Source organism: Halictus rubicundus, chromosome 16, assembly GCF_050948215.1.
Source record: "Halictus rubicundus isolate RS-2024b chromosome 16, iyHalRubi1_principal, whole genome shotgun sequence".
In the NCBI taxonomy this organism is placed as follows: Eukaryota; Metazoa; Arthropoda; class Insecta; order Hymenoptera; family Halictidae; genus Halictus; species Halictus rubicundus.
Genome location: NC_135164.1, coordinates 5,552,841 through 5,566,136, shown reverse-complemented (window position 1 = coordinate 5,566,136; position 13,296 = coordinate 5,552,841). Strand labels below are relative to the sequence as shown.

Below are 13,296 nucleotides of genomic sequence, written 5' to 3'. Positions count from 1 at the left end.
ATATTGCACGTATGCGGAAGAAATGGTTGGCAAATGAATTACGAACCAGGTTTACAGACGCAAATGGGTTCTGTGTCGGCGCGGACCATACAGGTGCTCGAGAACCTTTTGTCCGTGTGTGGACAGGGGCAGGGTTTGCATCCACCGAAATCCGGATGCCCATAAAAGCTGTCTGCGCAAACATCACACTTTGGTCCCGCGGCATTTCCACGGCAATTCTGTAACGATAATTGACCAAGAATGGCTAAAAGTTTAGACAAAATTAGTTTAGGCAAAAATAGTCACTATTAGTGCCCCGGTAAACCTAGTGTTAATGGAAACTCGATGAACACAGTGGGAACACGAGGGCTAAAAATATTGAAAGAAGATTGATATGTTAAGATTTGACTATGAAATCGTCAAGATGGAAGAGTAAATTGTAATGAAATGAAAGCACTCACCAGACAGTGTCCTGTTTCCTGATCGCAGATATCGGTTCTTCCACTACACTGACAGCGTTTAGCCTGACCGATAAGATCGATAACGATGGTCGACGTGACAGTGGTGTTCGGGTACCACCTATAGTAACCGATGCTCGGATCCTGACAGGATGTGCTGTTGTACTCCGGAGGACACTGGCAGAGCTCGATGCTCGTCGCGAACGCTGGCGTGTATGTTGCTGTTCGTATCGCGGTGTCTATAGAAGCCTCCAGTAAACTGGAATACAACAATTGCAACGCAAATGTGAAACCTAAAGTTACAAAATGGGAACGAAAATTACTGGAAAACTCTGTAACATTTTTAGAAGACATTTCTCTTCTCCGTCTAATATTTATATTGAAAATTCAACGTTCCTCCGCGTGCAAACCACTGCACTTATAACCATGATACATTAATTATTATATTGGTAGCTGCTGCACGGGTGTCTACATGCAATTGAAGAATTGTTTCGTGTCTTTGAATTCAGAAATGTTGGCTCTTCTGTCTGATGGCTGACTCGTGAAGCAACATAATGTTAGTAACAACGCATTTCGCGTCTTCCATCGCAATTGATAATATTGTAAACATTTAACGTAACTCACGTCGTTTTCGTGAACTCCGCGTTGTCGCTGGCCTTCACCAGTATGTGCTGCACGTTTTGCAACGCGACCATCAGCACTTCCCTGGTGACCTTGTAATCCGGCCTATTCTGCAGTTGCCACAACGATTCGTGAAACCTAAAACGAGAACCGCGGAAAGATCACGTTCATTTTTACGGTCGTGGTTAATGCTCGATCATCGTCGAATAAAACTGTTCGTTTAACGTGTGTTTGTCGGAAAGCTACCTGACTTCGTAGCGATCGTTATTTACTGGCGAAGGCAGATAATACTCCAAGACAATTCTGTTGTTTCCTTGCAGTTGCACCACTGGATACTGCAGGGTGGTTCTCAGAGGTATTCCACCTTCTGTCAAAGTTGTAAATCTTAAAAACCCTCCGTAGGATACGACCTTGAATTATAAGTTACGCAGTGTCATTCTTTCTCCGCGCGAGAGCACTCGCGCGCTTTCCGTTTCGTCAAATTCGACTCTGTCGGTCAGATGTACGATTCGAGAGGGTTACCTTGTCGCCGAGAAAAGATTCGGGCAGCATCCAGTATAATGGATAATTGTAATACAAGTTCGATGGTATCGTGACGTCACCGTCCAAGTCCGGGATCGTAGAAAGCCCGTTGGTCACGTTCAGACCGCCGTTAATGGGAGTCAGGGGGACTTGGAACCTGTATCTTGACACCTGCAGACGACAAACATCCCCTTTTTAATTTACTTTTTATTTTTTATTGCTTCTTCTGTCGCTCCGAAGAGTATCAAACCTGTATGTACAGTGATCTCTCTGTATATATCGCCAAGACCGGATGATAAACGTCGCGGAATTATCCCCACTGCTACTATTAGGGGCCGTGAAGCTCATAGCTGAATGTAACTCGATATAGAAGACATATATCGAGAATTCACTGTATATTAGGAAATACAGTCTCTACTCTACACATGTCCCGAATATCTAGTCGATAATTGTCCCTGGCCAGGCCCGCATTTTGGACATATATCGAGTAGATAAATAGTAACTACACTAACGAGCAAAACTGAGTCTACACTATTTGAAGCAACATAACTTTTTAAAAATTGGATCAAATGACTTGAATTTTATTGAGAAGTTAGAACGATTAGTTTATTAGACGAGGTGCTTAGAAACGCTTAAAAGTGGAAAATTGTCCGTTTTTCACGATTTTCGACTTAAAGTCGCACTTTTAATCGTTTATAACTCGTACACGAATTAACCAATATCGGTGAAATTTTCAGCATGGATATAATTTACTCGAGCGAATCAAATACATTCTTTAAATTTTCAATACAGGCTCAGACAAAAAAGCGGAAAAAACCAACTTTTACTATTTCCTTTGCGATTCCGACCAATTCAAATTTTTTTCAAAAATTGTTTACACCTCGTCTAATGAACTAATCCTTCTAACTTCTCAATAAAATTCAAGTCATTTGATCTAATTTTTAAAAGGTTATGTTGCTTCAAATAGTGTAGACTCAGTTTTGCTCGTTAGTGTACATCTCAACTGTACACGAGGAAATATTTACCGTTTCCACGAGAATGAAATATTTCAGTTTGAGTTAGGGACTAGATTTAAGACGACACTTTCGATGGTACACGATGACAGAATCGGCTTACTATTATGTCGTTAATGGTGTCGTTCACGTAAAGCGTTCTAGGTCGCGCTAATCTCCGTTGCCCCCAGGCGAATTCGGCCTGCTGGCAGGAAGTTGATCGTCCAAAACAGAAGCACTCTGTGCAGCCTTTAGGGTTGTCCACCGACAAGCCAAACGTATTTTCCTTGCACTGGTTGCACTGTCTGCCGAACACGTGTTCCTAAACGAAAACCAAAAGGCAATTTTTACGATCGTTCTCCACTTACAATCGACCTTCGTACGTCCTCAGAAATGGTTGCAGAAAATGTTCTCGTAATAAATGTTCATGTAACAGTTGTTGCGTGTACCTTGCATGGGCACTGGCCCTTGTCGTTGCAATCGCAGAGATCCCCGTTGCATTCCAGAGTGCCGGCTAAATTGCAGCTGCACGGACGACACCTCGGATAACCGTAGTAGCCCTTCGCGCATCTCTCGCATCTACGCCCGTCGTACCCTATCCTGCACGGGCATTGTCCTTGGAGATCGCATTGGGGCCTCGTCGAGCCCAAAGTGCAGTCGCAGGATCTGCAACCGACTCCTGGGACCAGGTCCCAGGAGCCTGGCCTGCATCTGTCGCAGTGCTCGCCGAATGTTAACGTCGGACAAATGCAACGACCTGTGTCGACGTCGCACACGTGACCTTGTCGCACGCACGGGTCGCATACTGCACAGAGGTCATTCAATTTCTTTGTATCTCGTCTTCAGGAACTCATCGAAATTCAATTTCAATGTTAACATAATACACTTCTACCAAATTCCTACTCAAAGGGTCCACGAGGTGCAACAAACATGGTCCAGTTATTAAATTGGTGAGTGTAAGAAAAAGGTTCTTATCGGACAGTTCTTTGTAAATTTAATAAAAATATATTTTTTGCCGAGAAGTTCCTACTGGATGAAGTTGAAACATTTTGTTGTCCAAGAGTTCCCAATTGAAAGTGCATGAAAAATGTGTTTTTATTACTACAGAGTATCTAGTGGATGTAAGAAAAGTATTATTGTTAACGAACGACCTCTAATAAATGTAAGAAAATATTTTTCTTAAGGAAGAGTCTCTACTAGATGTAGGAGAAATATTTCTATTCTGTAGGTACTTGCTGGGAAATGTAAAATAAATGTTTTCAATACCAAAGACTTTAAAATATAAATAAAAAATAATTCTGACATATGCAACGAATGGAAATCAAACAAGAATTTATTTGCTTCATGGAGGAATTTTAAAAATGACGAAGAGGGGTTGGTTGACCCTTAGAATCATCGTCTTGCAAAAAGAAATGAAAAATTCTAGGACAATAAATGTTCTCAACGAAATGCGTATTGAGAACTAATGAAACAGATTGTTTACTTCGGTGTCCATTTGCAAAGATATCAAGGTGATAGGGACCACTAGATATCCACAATATCCAGGTGATAAATATTAAGTAAGAATGGAAAACTAAATATTTCTGGCACAATCGATTCTGGTAAATAATGAAACAGACTGTTTACCTTGACATCCATTCGAAGAGAACCCATAATGACCAGGTAGACACGTGTCACACCTTGTACCACCAACTCCTGGTTTGCAATAGCACTGTCCTGTGGCATCATGGCAAGAAGAATTATGCGCACCGATGCGGTCGCATTCGCAAGGAGCGCATTCCGCGGCCATTGTCAATCCCCAGAAGCCAGCCTTCAAAAGACAAACGGAAAGGTTATACAAAATGATTAGGTCATCCCGTCAGTAATGCGAATTACATATTTTCGTAAGGTGAAACGCAGAATATAACTATGATAATTAGTTTTCTGTAAGGTGAAACGCAGAATATAACTATGATAATTAGTTTTCTGTATATAATTTATAATTAATAAATTGAAGGAAATATACATAGCAGACTAACGGTGGCGATTGTGTTTTAGTATTTCACCAATTTCAAAAATATGAAAATAGTTAATGCGATGACCCAATCTATTTATTTGGGTATCATAATCTGGTACATATATTTTTCCCGCGATGTTTACTATAGCATAGTCCTTTTGTATGTAAGATCAGCTTACCTCGCATTGGTCGCACTGCCTGCCAGTCACGTGCTCTTTACACTGACACTGTCCTGTCACGATGTCACAGGCAGTCGTTGTCGAGCCAAGATTGCTACATCTGCAACCTGTAAATATTTAAGAATCATGTCGTTGTAACGTTGCGTGTCTCTTTGTTTATTTCAGTCGCGATTTGCGCCGACTGATTCAGACCTAACGTTGCAAAGTTTAAAAGATACCACGTATTACCATCCCTTAATAGCTGGGCACCCAGATACTTATTTGCCTTTAAAATTCGTTGTCTATTCTTGTTAACTAATATATAAATTCTGAGGCACAAACATATGCAATGAAAGTATGAGTCTAACGATGAAAATTTTAATAAATATCTTAGAACATTTTAGGTACTAATATAAGGATTCAAAAGTTTATCAAGAATATTGTTAGATTATCCGAAATTTATTAAAATTATCAATCAGTGCAGAAAATATTTATTTCGAGCAAAGATCCGCAGCCTAATAATTATAAATTCTACTGGCAACGCTTGCGGAATTTAAACTACACAACAACTACAATAAATCGCGATGGAAACAATTTTCGAAAAGTTTATCGTTTCCCCGAAACTATTAAACCGCTGGAACAAGTTCGCGGAACAATTCATCGCGAAAACTCGTTGTTTCGTATGCATTGAACAGTTTTGATTTATTGTAACAGCTGTAAGACAATGGCGGAATGGTAGCGGGGTAGCGGCGATGAATCACATAAAGAGCATTCTCGAAGAGTTAGGTAACAATACTTGTATCTACATAAATCGTGATTGATATCTGATCACTCTGGATCTCGATCACGTGCCATACCGAACGATCGTTGATGCCTGATCAATCGCGTTTCGCAATTAGCAACGTCGCTGAGACGAATACAAAGCATTGTATTCAAACGATGTAGAACTCTGTTGGCGCTTTTACGGCTGCTGACTCGCGGCGAAAAGAAACGAAATATTCAATAAGGAATTCTTATGCGGCAGCCATAACACGTGACTCAACTATTATGGATTTAAAGCCGGTATAACCCTCGCGGCCGCAAACAATGAGAATTCATACCAATCTGCAGCGTGCACTTTCACTTTTAATGTGACAGGAATTTTTCGAAGAAACGGCAACTACTTTTCCTTCCATTTTCTTTCAATTTAATTATGTTATAAGTACCCAGTAGTCAACAATGTAATTTATTATAAATACCCTGCGGATTTTTATGCAAAATAAAAAGTCTCTGCATTCAGTTCAGTGAGTACGAAATGTTACAGCAGTATTTTTAAATTCTTTTCATTGTTCATTTAAAAATATAAATATCGATCTAAACGACTTAATATTATGATTCCGTTGCTATGTACAATGTTCCCACATTTTTTGTAATCTCGTTGCAGCATTAGACCGCTTTCAAAGGAGCAACTCGTTTAAAATAAAATTTCACCGAGCAAAGAAGCACAATTTTTATCATACGTATACCTTTCTCATTACCGTGTATTATTTTAATTGAAAACAGGAAGCAGAGATCGAAGTACCTTTTCGAGCACCATAATAAACAAAATCACTGAAAGCAAAAATAGACGTTACAAGGGGTGTACAGCTCGTGCGTTTGTACAGATACGGTGTCCCGCGGCGAAATTTATTTTCGCCGTCCATTCAGCGAAACCGTAAAAACTGGGTGATTAACAATAAAACCGGGAAGCGCGTGTGCATTCCATTTACTTTATCGTTGAAGTATCAATTCACGGGTTCCACGCGCGATAATATAAAACGCGAGAAATTCTTGATCATCGCCGGAGAAAAGAGACTAATGGCTTCTTGGCATAAATTGTTTAATACCTTTTTTTTTGTAGGGCACAGCGGGTTGCGCGCATTAATGTATTAGCGGCTGTATGATTTTATGCGTTTGTGTGAAGCACATCCGCGGCGTCGAAATCTTGCAGAATACGTAATTAATTATTTTTCATAAAGTTTTACAGTCTGATAAAAATAAAAGAACAATTGTTTAAACCAGAGGACACTAGTGTGCTTCAAAAACTGTGCTCAATTCATAGCTTCCAACTTAAAAATAATTAATCTAGCTTAAAATAAAGTATATGTTTATAGAAATAAATTTAATGAATAAAATTGCTTTTAGTTTTGAGAAATTTGCTGTGATCGCGTTGAAATAATTTCATTATTAAAAAGGATTAGGTACAGCGAAACCGCAGGGATTCGTGGTGGTTTCGATGACAGCCGAGGTCTGCCGATGAGGTTCTATTAAGGATTCGATTTACTAGCCGATAAATTGCCGGTGGTTATGGCACCGATCCGAGTACGGTCATTAAATGGTTCGAAGTGTCGGCTCGCGAGCTTCCGCGCTATTTTCAATTTGAAATTCCTCGTTAGCGCCCAGCAGCCTGCTCGCTAATAGGCCGGAAGCCGGCGGCATTATACTTTGTAATAAAGATAAGCGTCAGCTCATAAACGGGAATTTACATCTATCGGGTATATACCGTCGATCTCTCGATTTTTCCGCTATTGGAAATCAACCGGTGCGATTCGCTACGCAATCGATCGGTCAGAAATCGAGGATTGAGATTCGCATATCTTCCAATTGAATCGCTCGTTCGCCATACCGATCCACCTAATAAAAACCAGAGAAAATTTATGAAATAGGACAGGTACATTCATTGTTAAAAATCCATTGATTTTTGTTACTCAGTGTTGCCAAGACGAACGTTTATGGAAACTCAAGGAAATTATTAAGGGACATTTTAAATGCAAAAAGTTGAGCCAATAAAATGTCGAAAAACTGGAAAGGTGGTCAATATTATTAACTAAATTTGGAATTTAATTAGAATTGGAAATATCGGTTTTGGACAAGATTTTAATAATTTTCTAGAAACGGTAGAAATCGAGAGGCCGTTTTATTTGCTAACAATGGCAGATGCGTATCAAATTGCCGGTGAAGTTACTGGTCGTTTCGAAACACAAGATGCACCTTGCTGCACTCAGCAGCCGGTTTCGTCGCGATTTCATCAACGTGGCATTGATTACGCGCGCTCCAAATCGTTTTGACGCGTTTACGCCCGCATTTACGCTCGCACCTGAAACGGAAACGTCCGGCTGTCTCGTAAATAACGTTTCTTCTTCTGCCTTATCTCTTAACTAGGCCCGCTAGACCGACAGGAACGATTCCTCGTTTTACAATTTTTCTAAACGCGAACGTACTTTCACGAGGGGAAAAACGAAATAATTTAGGTTTTATTTACTGCGACGCTTGACGCTCGTCAAACTCTTCCTCTGTTTTACTGTTTTATAATGCTCGGCTCGAATACAGCTCCACTGTTTAGTCTTCTTATCGTGAATCTGATTATACGAGCCGCGTTTTTCGACCTGGCTATGTTTTCAAGTGGAAACGAAATTGTCGGAGATAACGGGTCACACACACACACACACTGGTGAAAGTTGGTAAAATCTTGGCCAAAACTCGTGTTTCAAATTGTGAAATCTTTCCAGTCTTTTTGGCATTTTATTACCGAAGCGCTTCATTAATGCTTGACACTGGGTTTACGAACCACTAAAAATTACTATTCTACATTATTTTATAAAAATAACAGAAATTTTTAGCTATTCCTTTTTATAATATATACCCAAAGAAAGAAATTTGTCGAATAATTTCTCACGGATACATCTGTACAGTCTCGGTAATTGTAAATTAAAAATATTAGGACCCGCCATTTTGACGAGTGAACCTAGTGTAAAGATTTCGAATAAGTTTCCTTCGCTGGTAGTTTTAGTGTTAATTACAGATTTATTGGCAGTAGAAGGTACGTTGAAAAGTGCAGAGATTGTGTTCCCGAGATTGGAAATTATTGTCGATTTCGAGGAATGGGGTGGTAGCCGCCATATTACGTAAACGAAAGCTGTAGGCGTTCACAATACTGTGAAACGCGTGAGGTTTGAACGATAAAGAGCATCGGCCTGTTTCAGAGTGCAGCAGGCTCGTAAACCGTGGCCGCGGTTAACTGGAAGATAATTCGATGGTAATTTTAACGCGTACTCCTTCTCTTCTTTACTACCCACCCACTAATCAATCGCTTTTACCGGCGCGGACCGTAATTTCTCGTGGCTTTCACCGCGTTATCGAACAAATCATTGCAACGAGAAACACGGCTCGCTTGTTCAATCACGCGAACTCCGCTATGTAACACGCGGCGCATTAATACGAGACGAAACGAGGCGATTTATTTTAATGGGAGCTCGTACTAAATGCCGAAAAATTATATTCAACAATCTTTCAATTGTCCGAATACATTCGAACTTACATTCAAAAATGTTTAAATGGTTTCAATTCATTTGAACCTATGTTCAAAAATGTTTAAGTGGTTTGAATTCATTTGAACTCATATTCAGAAGTGTTTGCATGGTTTGAATTCATTTCAACTCATATTCAAAAATGTTTAAATGGTTTGAATTCATTTCAACTCATATTCAAAAATGTTTAAATGGTTTGAACTTATTTGAACTTATATTCAGAAGTGTTTGCATGGTTTGAATTCATTTGAACTCATATTCGGAAGTGTTTGCATGGTTTGAATTCATTTCAACTCATATTCAAAAATGTTTAAATGGTTTGAATTCATTCGAACTCATATTCAGAAACGTTTGAATGGTTTGAATTCATTTGAACTTATATTAAAAAATGTTTCAATGGTTTGAATTCATTCGAACTCATATTCAGAAACGTTTGAATGGTTTGAATTCATTTTGAACTTATATTTATAAGTGTTTAAGTGATTTGAATTCATTTGAACTTATATTCAGAAATGTTTGAATGGTTTGAATTGATTCGAACTTATATCGAGAAATGTTTGAATGGTTTGAATTCATTCGAACTTATATTAAAAAATGTTTAATTGGTTTGAATTCACGTACAATAAGGCAATCATTTAATTTGTACATTAAATTGCAAAATGTTATGTGAAAGTATATTTTCAGAAGAATATAAAGAAGGGGAGATCAAGAAGGATGTGATCTATATTTGAAGATCTGAATGGGAAGGATTAGCACGTGGTACGCTGCTCGTCCGAGAGTATACTTCATAGCGAAACAGTGGAATCTTCTATTCAAAGTCAGACGCCAGGCGCCACGAGTTTACGAGAGCTCTCGAAATACTTGAAAAACGGGATAAACCTTTGAAAGCGGGCGTTTCAGCGATACCGTCGATGGCTTTACGATCGAGGAACCTAAATTGTATCGATGCGCTGCCGGTTTCACTCGCATTATCGCAAACAAACGTTCGTGCTACTACAGCCGAGTGTGTTTAGTTAGACAGTGGAACCTTCTATTTTCAGTCGGACGCCAGACACCAGAAGAGCCCTTCTCGAGAGCGAAAAATTTGTTTTTAGTATAATTATCTCGCGGACGATTCGCGTTCAAGGACTCCAGGCTCACCTCGTGCGAAATGCAAACAGAACTGATAGAATCAGCTGTTGGTAAAATAAGCGTTAGCGCTCCGGTACAGTGATCTCGTACAAACGGTGCCGTCATTGATTCGAAACGAAATAAATCATGCTTATTTCCTGAGAGACTGCTACTGGATAATCTCAAATGGGTAATAATAATAACTATAGCAACCTCATTTTGTGTTGGTACAAGCTTCATATAATATTAGTTTACAAACACTTGTTCAATGAATATTTTATTCCGCTCTTTCAACTGTCAGGTCGTGTAATACAAAATGTCGATACGATTTTAAATAATTTGCAATTTGATAGAGGATTTTTGAAGGAAATCACACTTTTGTATTATTTAAACGTTTGTACAATTTTTCATCGATTATTTTTTTAGAGACATACAATTTTGTAATATTGAATCAAATCAAATTGCAATTGATAGGAAATCGGACATTTCGTATTAATTTCCAATAGTATCTGTCCATTTGTTATCCGTATTTGCACAGTGAGGAGTACGGAGGGAACCGATCGAAAAAATGGAATCAAGATTTGCGACATTTTGCATTCGAAATTTCTGTGACCGCAGAAGGCAACCGTGTCCCGAACGTCTACTAGCCGTGCACAGATTTCTTATCGGCTCGATCGCCGCGTAGGAGGATCGACATGATCTACGAGCCACTGTAGCGACAGCATTAACGTGATCTATGGGACCCAGACGTTCGGCGACGCGACGGCATGAATGCATTATTGCACGCTGCCTGATCGATGCGTACGAAACGGAAGGTGTGTTCCGTCAAATCGGATTCATAGATCCTTGCGATTTCTTCATTCGGGCAGCGATCTTTTGCCGAAAATAATCCTCCTCATTCTTCCCCATCTAATCTAGTTCTTGGCTAATGATTAGGATTGTTGTGGCCAGGTACCTTAAAAGCTGGATGCATGAGTTGTCAACTTTACATTAAAAATAGACTTATTGATGTTATTGTGATCCCAACACCTTTTAAAAATTTTAAATTGTAAATTTAAAAAGATTTTAGATCGATAATTTTTCATTTAACATCAAATTTGAGTTTAATTTTTAATTTCATATTTCTTTGAAATTACTATTTGATTTAATAATTTTTTTTATTTCCTTGAATTTCACGTGTAACTTTTCGATGGTTTGGTTGGCGTTGTCGCAACGGGGCGCGTTACACCATGAATCGGCAACGCAACACCATGAAGATCGGCGCAGAGGAAGACTTCCTCTTGCACGCCCATGCGACACCCACGCCCGGTGCGCAAACTATCGCCTGCACGTCGTTAAAAGCTGCGCTAACCTTTCGTTTCGGCCGAAAAAATGCCAAAACTACTTTCGATCGGCGCAACGAGTGGGATCCAGGGCCCCGATCGAAAAAATTGCAATTCCTAGCGACGAGGGGGTTTCTGTACCGCCCACGCGTGTCAGCCCCGGTGACGTACGCCACGGGATTCTAATCGGAATGCGATAACTATGCCGATAAACCGAGTAATTCGAGAATAAGAAGTCGAAACTGTTGACAGGGAGCGAACGGAATATTAATTAGTTTATCTTAACACGTTCGCGTGAACGACTGATTTCGTGGAAACCGGTATAACGGTGTGCCACCGTTGCAATGGCTCAGTTTGCCCATTCTTAATCGAACCCTCCACTCTAACTTTCCGCTGATTCGCCTATGCGAAGGTGGGAATTATTAATTAATGATCACCCGGAACAACTTTGCGGAAAGTTGCCACTAAAGATGTTGTTCAGAAGTATGTGTTAATAGCTGCTACTCTACTTTTATTGTCTCGGAACAATTTCATTCAGAAATGCTATGAATTTATTTTAAAACTTTTGATTTTATTTAATTGGTTCTCTTACAATAATACGCTCCCAGGGGCGATTTTAAAAGAAAGACTATATATTTATGTTGAAACTTTGTTAAATTGATATTCCTATGACAACGTAAGAACAATTTTATTTAAAAAGACTATATTCATTGAATTTTTAAAAACAATTATTCTGAAAAGAATTTTGTCGAGAATTTTCTTTTTATCTGATATAAAAATTGTACTTTTAAGAAAATTTTCTCCACAACAAATTGTTCACAGAATATTAATTGAATTCTGATACAAGATTATTATTTGAGAGAAAATACTCAACTACGAGTTTGTCGAATGCACTTCTTTAATCGAGCCTCCTACAAAAATGTACTTTTAATAAAAGAGTTGTTTATAAGGAAAGTGTAGAATAATCGAATCCTGGTTCGAAAACATCCGAATATAAATTTGATATAGCCCTGAATTTATTACGGAAACGAACATAGATGTTGTACGAAACGAGTAGGGTAAAAAAGCATGAAACCAGAGTCACTTCAAAGGGTTCAGCGGTTTGACGGGGTAGAATTTGTTCAAGAGGATCGTTTTAAAGAACTGTTGATTTAAAGCGCGGGGCGCGAGGCGAGGCCTGTTTCTGCGAAAGTCAGCAGACGCACAAGTGTTTTAATAAAACGCGCCATATTCCAAGGTATCAAAGCGACTGTTTGTGTGTTCTGCGAATTTATCTTCGCCGACAGCTCATTACCCGATAACGATAGACAGTCTGGCGAGAGAGGGAATTATGAAATCGAGGCAGATGCAGAGCAATTTCTCTGCAGTCGTTTTACTCCGGTTGTCTACGCCGAGCGTCGCTGCAAATTAGCGCAATAATTATCTGCACCGTTTGCGCCGCACGTTATTAGTCCCATTTCCATCGCAATCATAAGAATCCCTTTAATGGCGGCCATTACAAAAATCGGCGGGTATACTATCGAGACGTTATAAATGTTACTATATTTTCACGTGATAGCTCTTATGAGTCATATAGCTGCTGCTGGATTAAAATGTATAAAAATGTATAAAAATGTTGATCAAAGTAGTGTATTTATATAATTTAACAATTTTTGCAAAAAGTTTCGCTCAGTATAAGAGCGTTCAAATAATGTTTATTATAAACCTGAGTATGCATGAAAGTATTTAATTTGATTGTAGGCCAGAGTCTGTAGAAAATTGTTTAACTAATTTTTATAAACGGTCCGGTTTTGTACAAGTGTGTTTAATTAAT

General features: G+C 39.1%; 1 protein-coding gene across 2 annotated transcripts in view; it reads right to left on the bottom strand.

Moving 5' to 3' along the window:
- Wb (wing blister) overlaps window positions 1–13,296 on the bottom strand; it is a 163,370-nt gene that overhangs the window by 10,183 nt on the left and 139,891 nt on the right. For both annotated transcript variants that reach the window (XM_076801863.1, XM_076801864.1), the window contains 9 exons: window positions 4,748–4,854; window positions 4,199–4,382; window positions 3,022–3,377; window positions 2,697–2,894; window positions 1,581–1,751; window positions 1,305–1,468; window positions 1,062–1,196; window positions 441–696; window positions 47–218 (listed from right to left, as the gene is read on the bottom strand). In XM_076801863.1, the coding sequence (XP_076657978.1) occupies window positions 47–218; window positions 441–696; window positions 1,062–1,196; window positions 1,305–1,468; window positions 1,581–1,751; window positions 2,697–2,894; window positions 3,022–3,377; window positions 4,199–4,382; window positions 4,748–4,854 (1,743 nt within the window). The remainder of the gene's footprint in view (window positions 1–46; window positions 219–440; window positions 697–1,061; window positions 1,197–1,304; window positions 1,469–1,580; window positions 1,752–2,696; window positions 2,895–3,021; window positions 3,378–4,198; window positions 4,383–4,747; window positions 4,855–13,296) is intronic.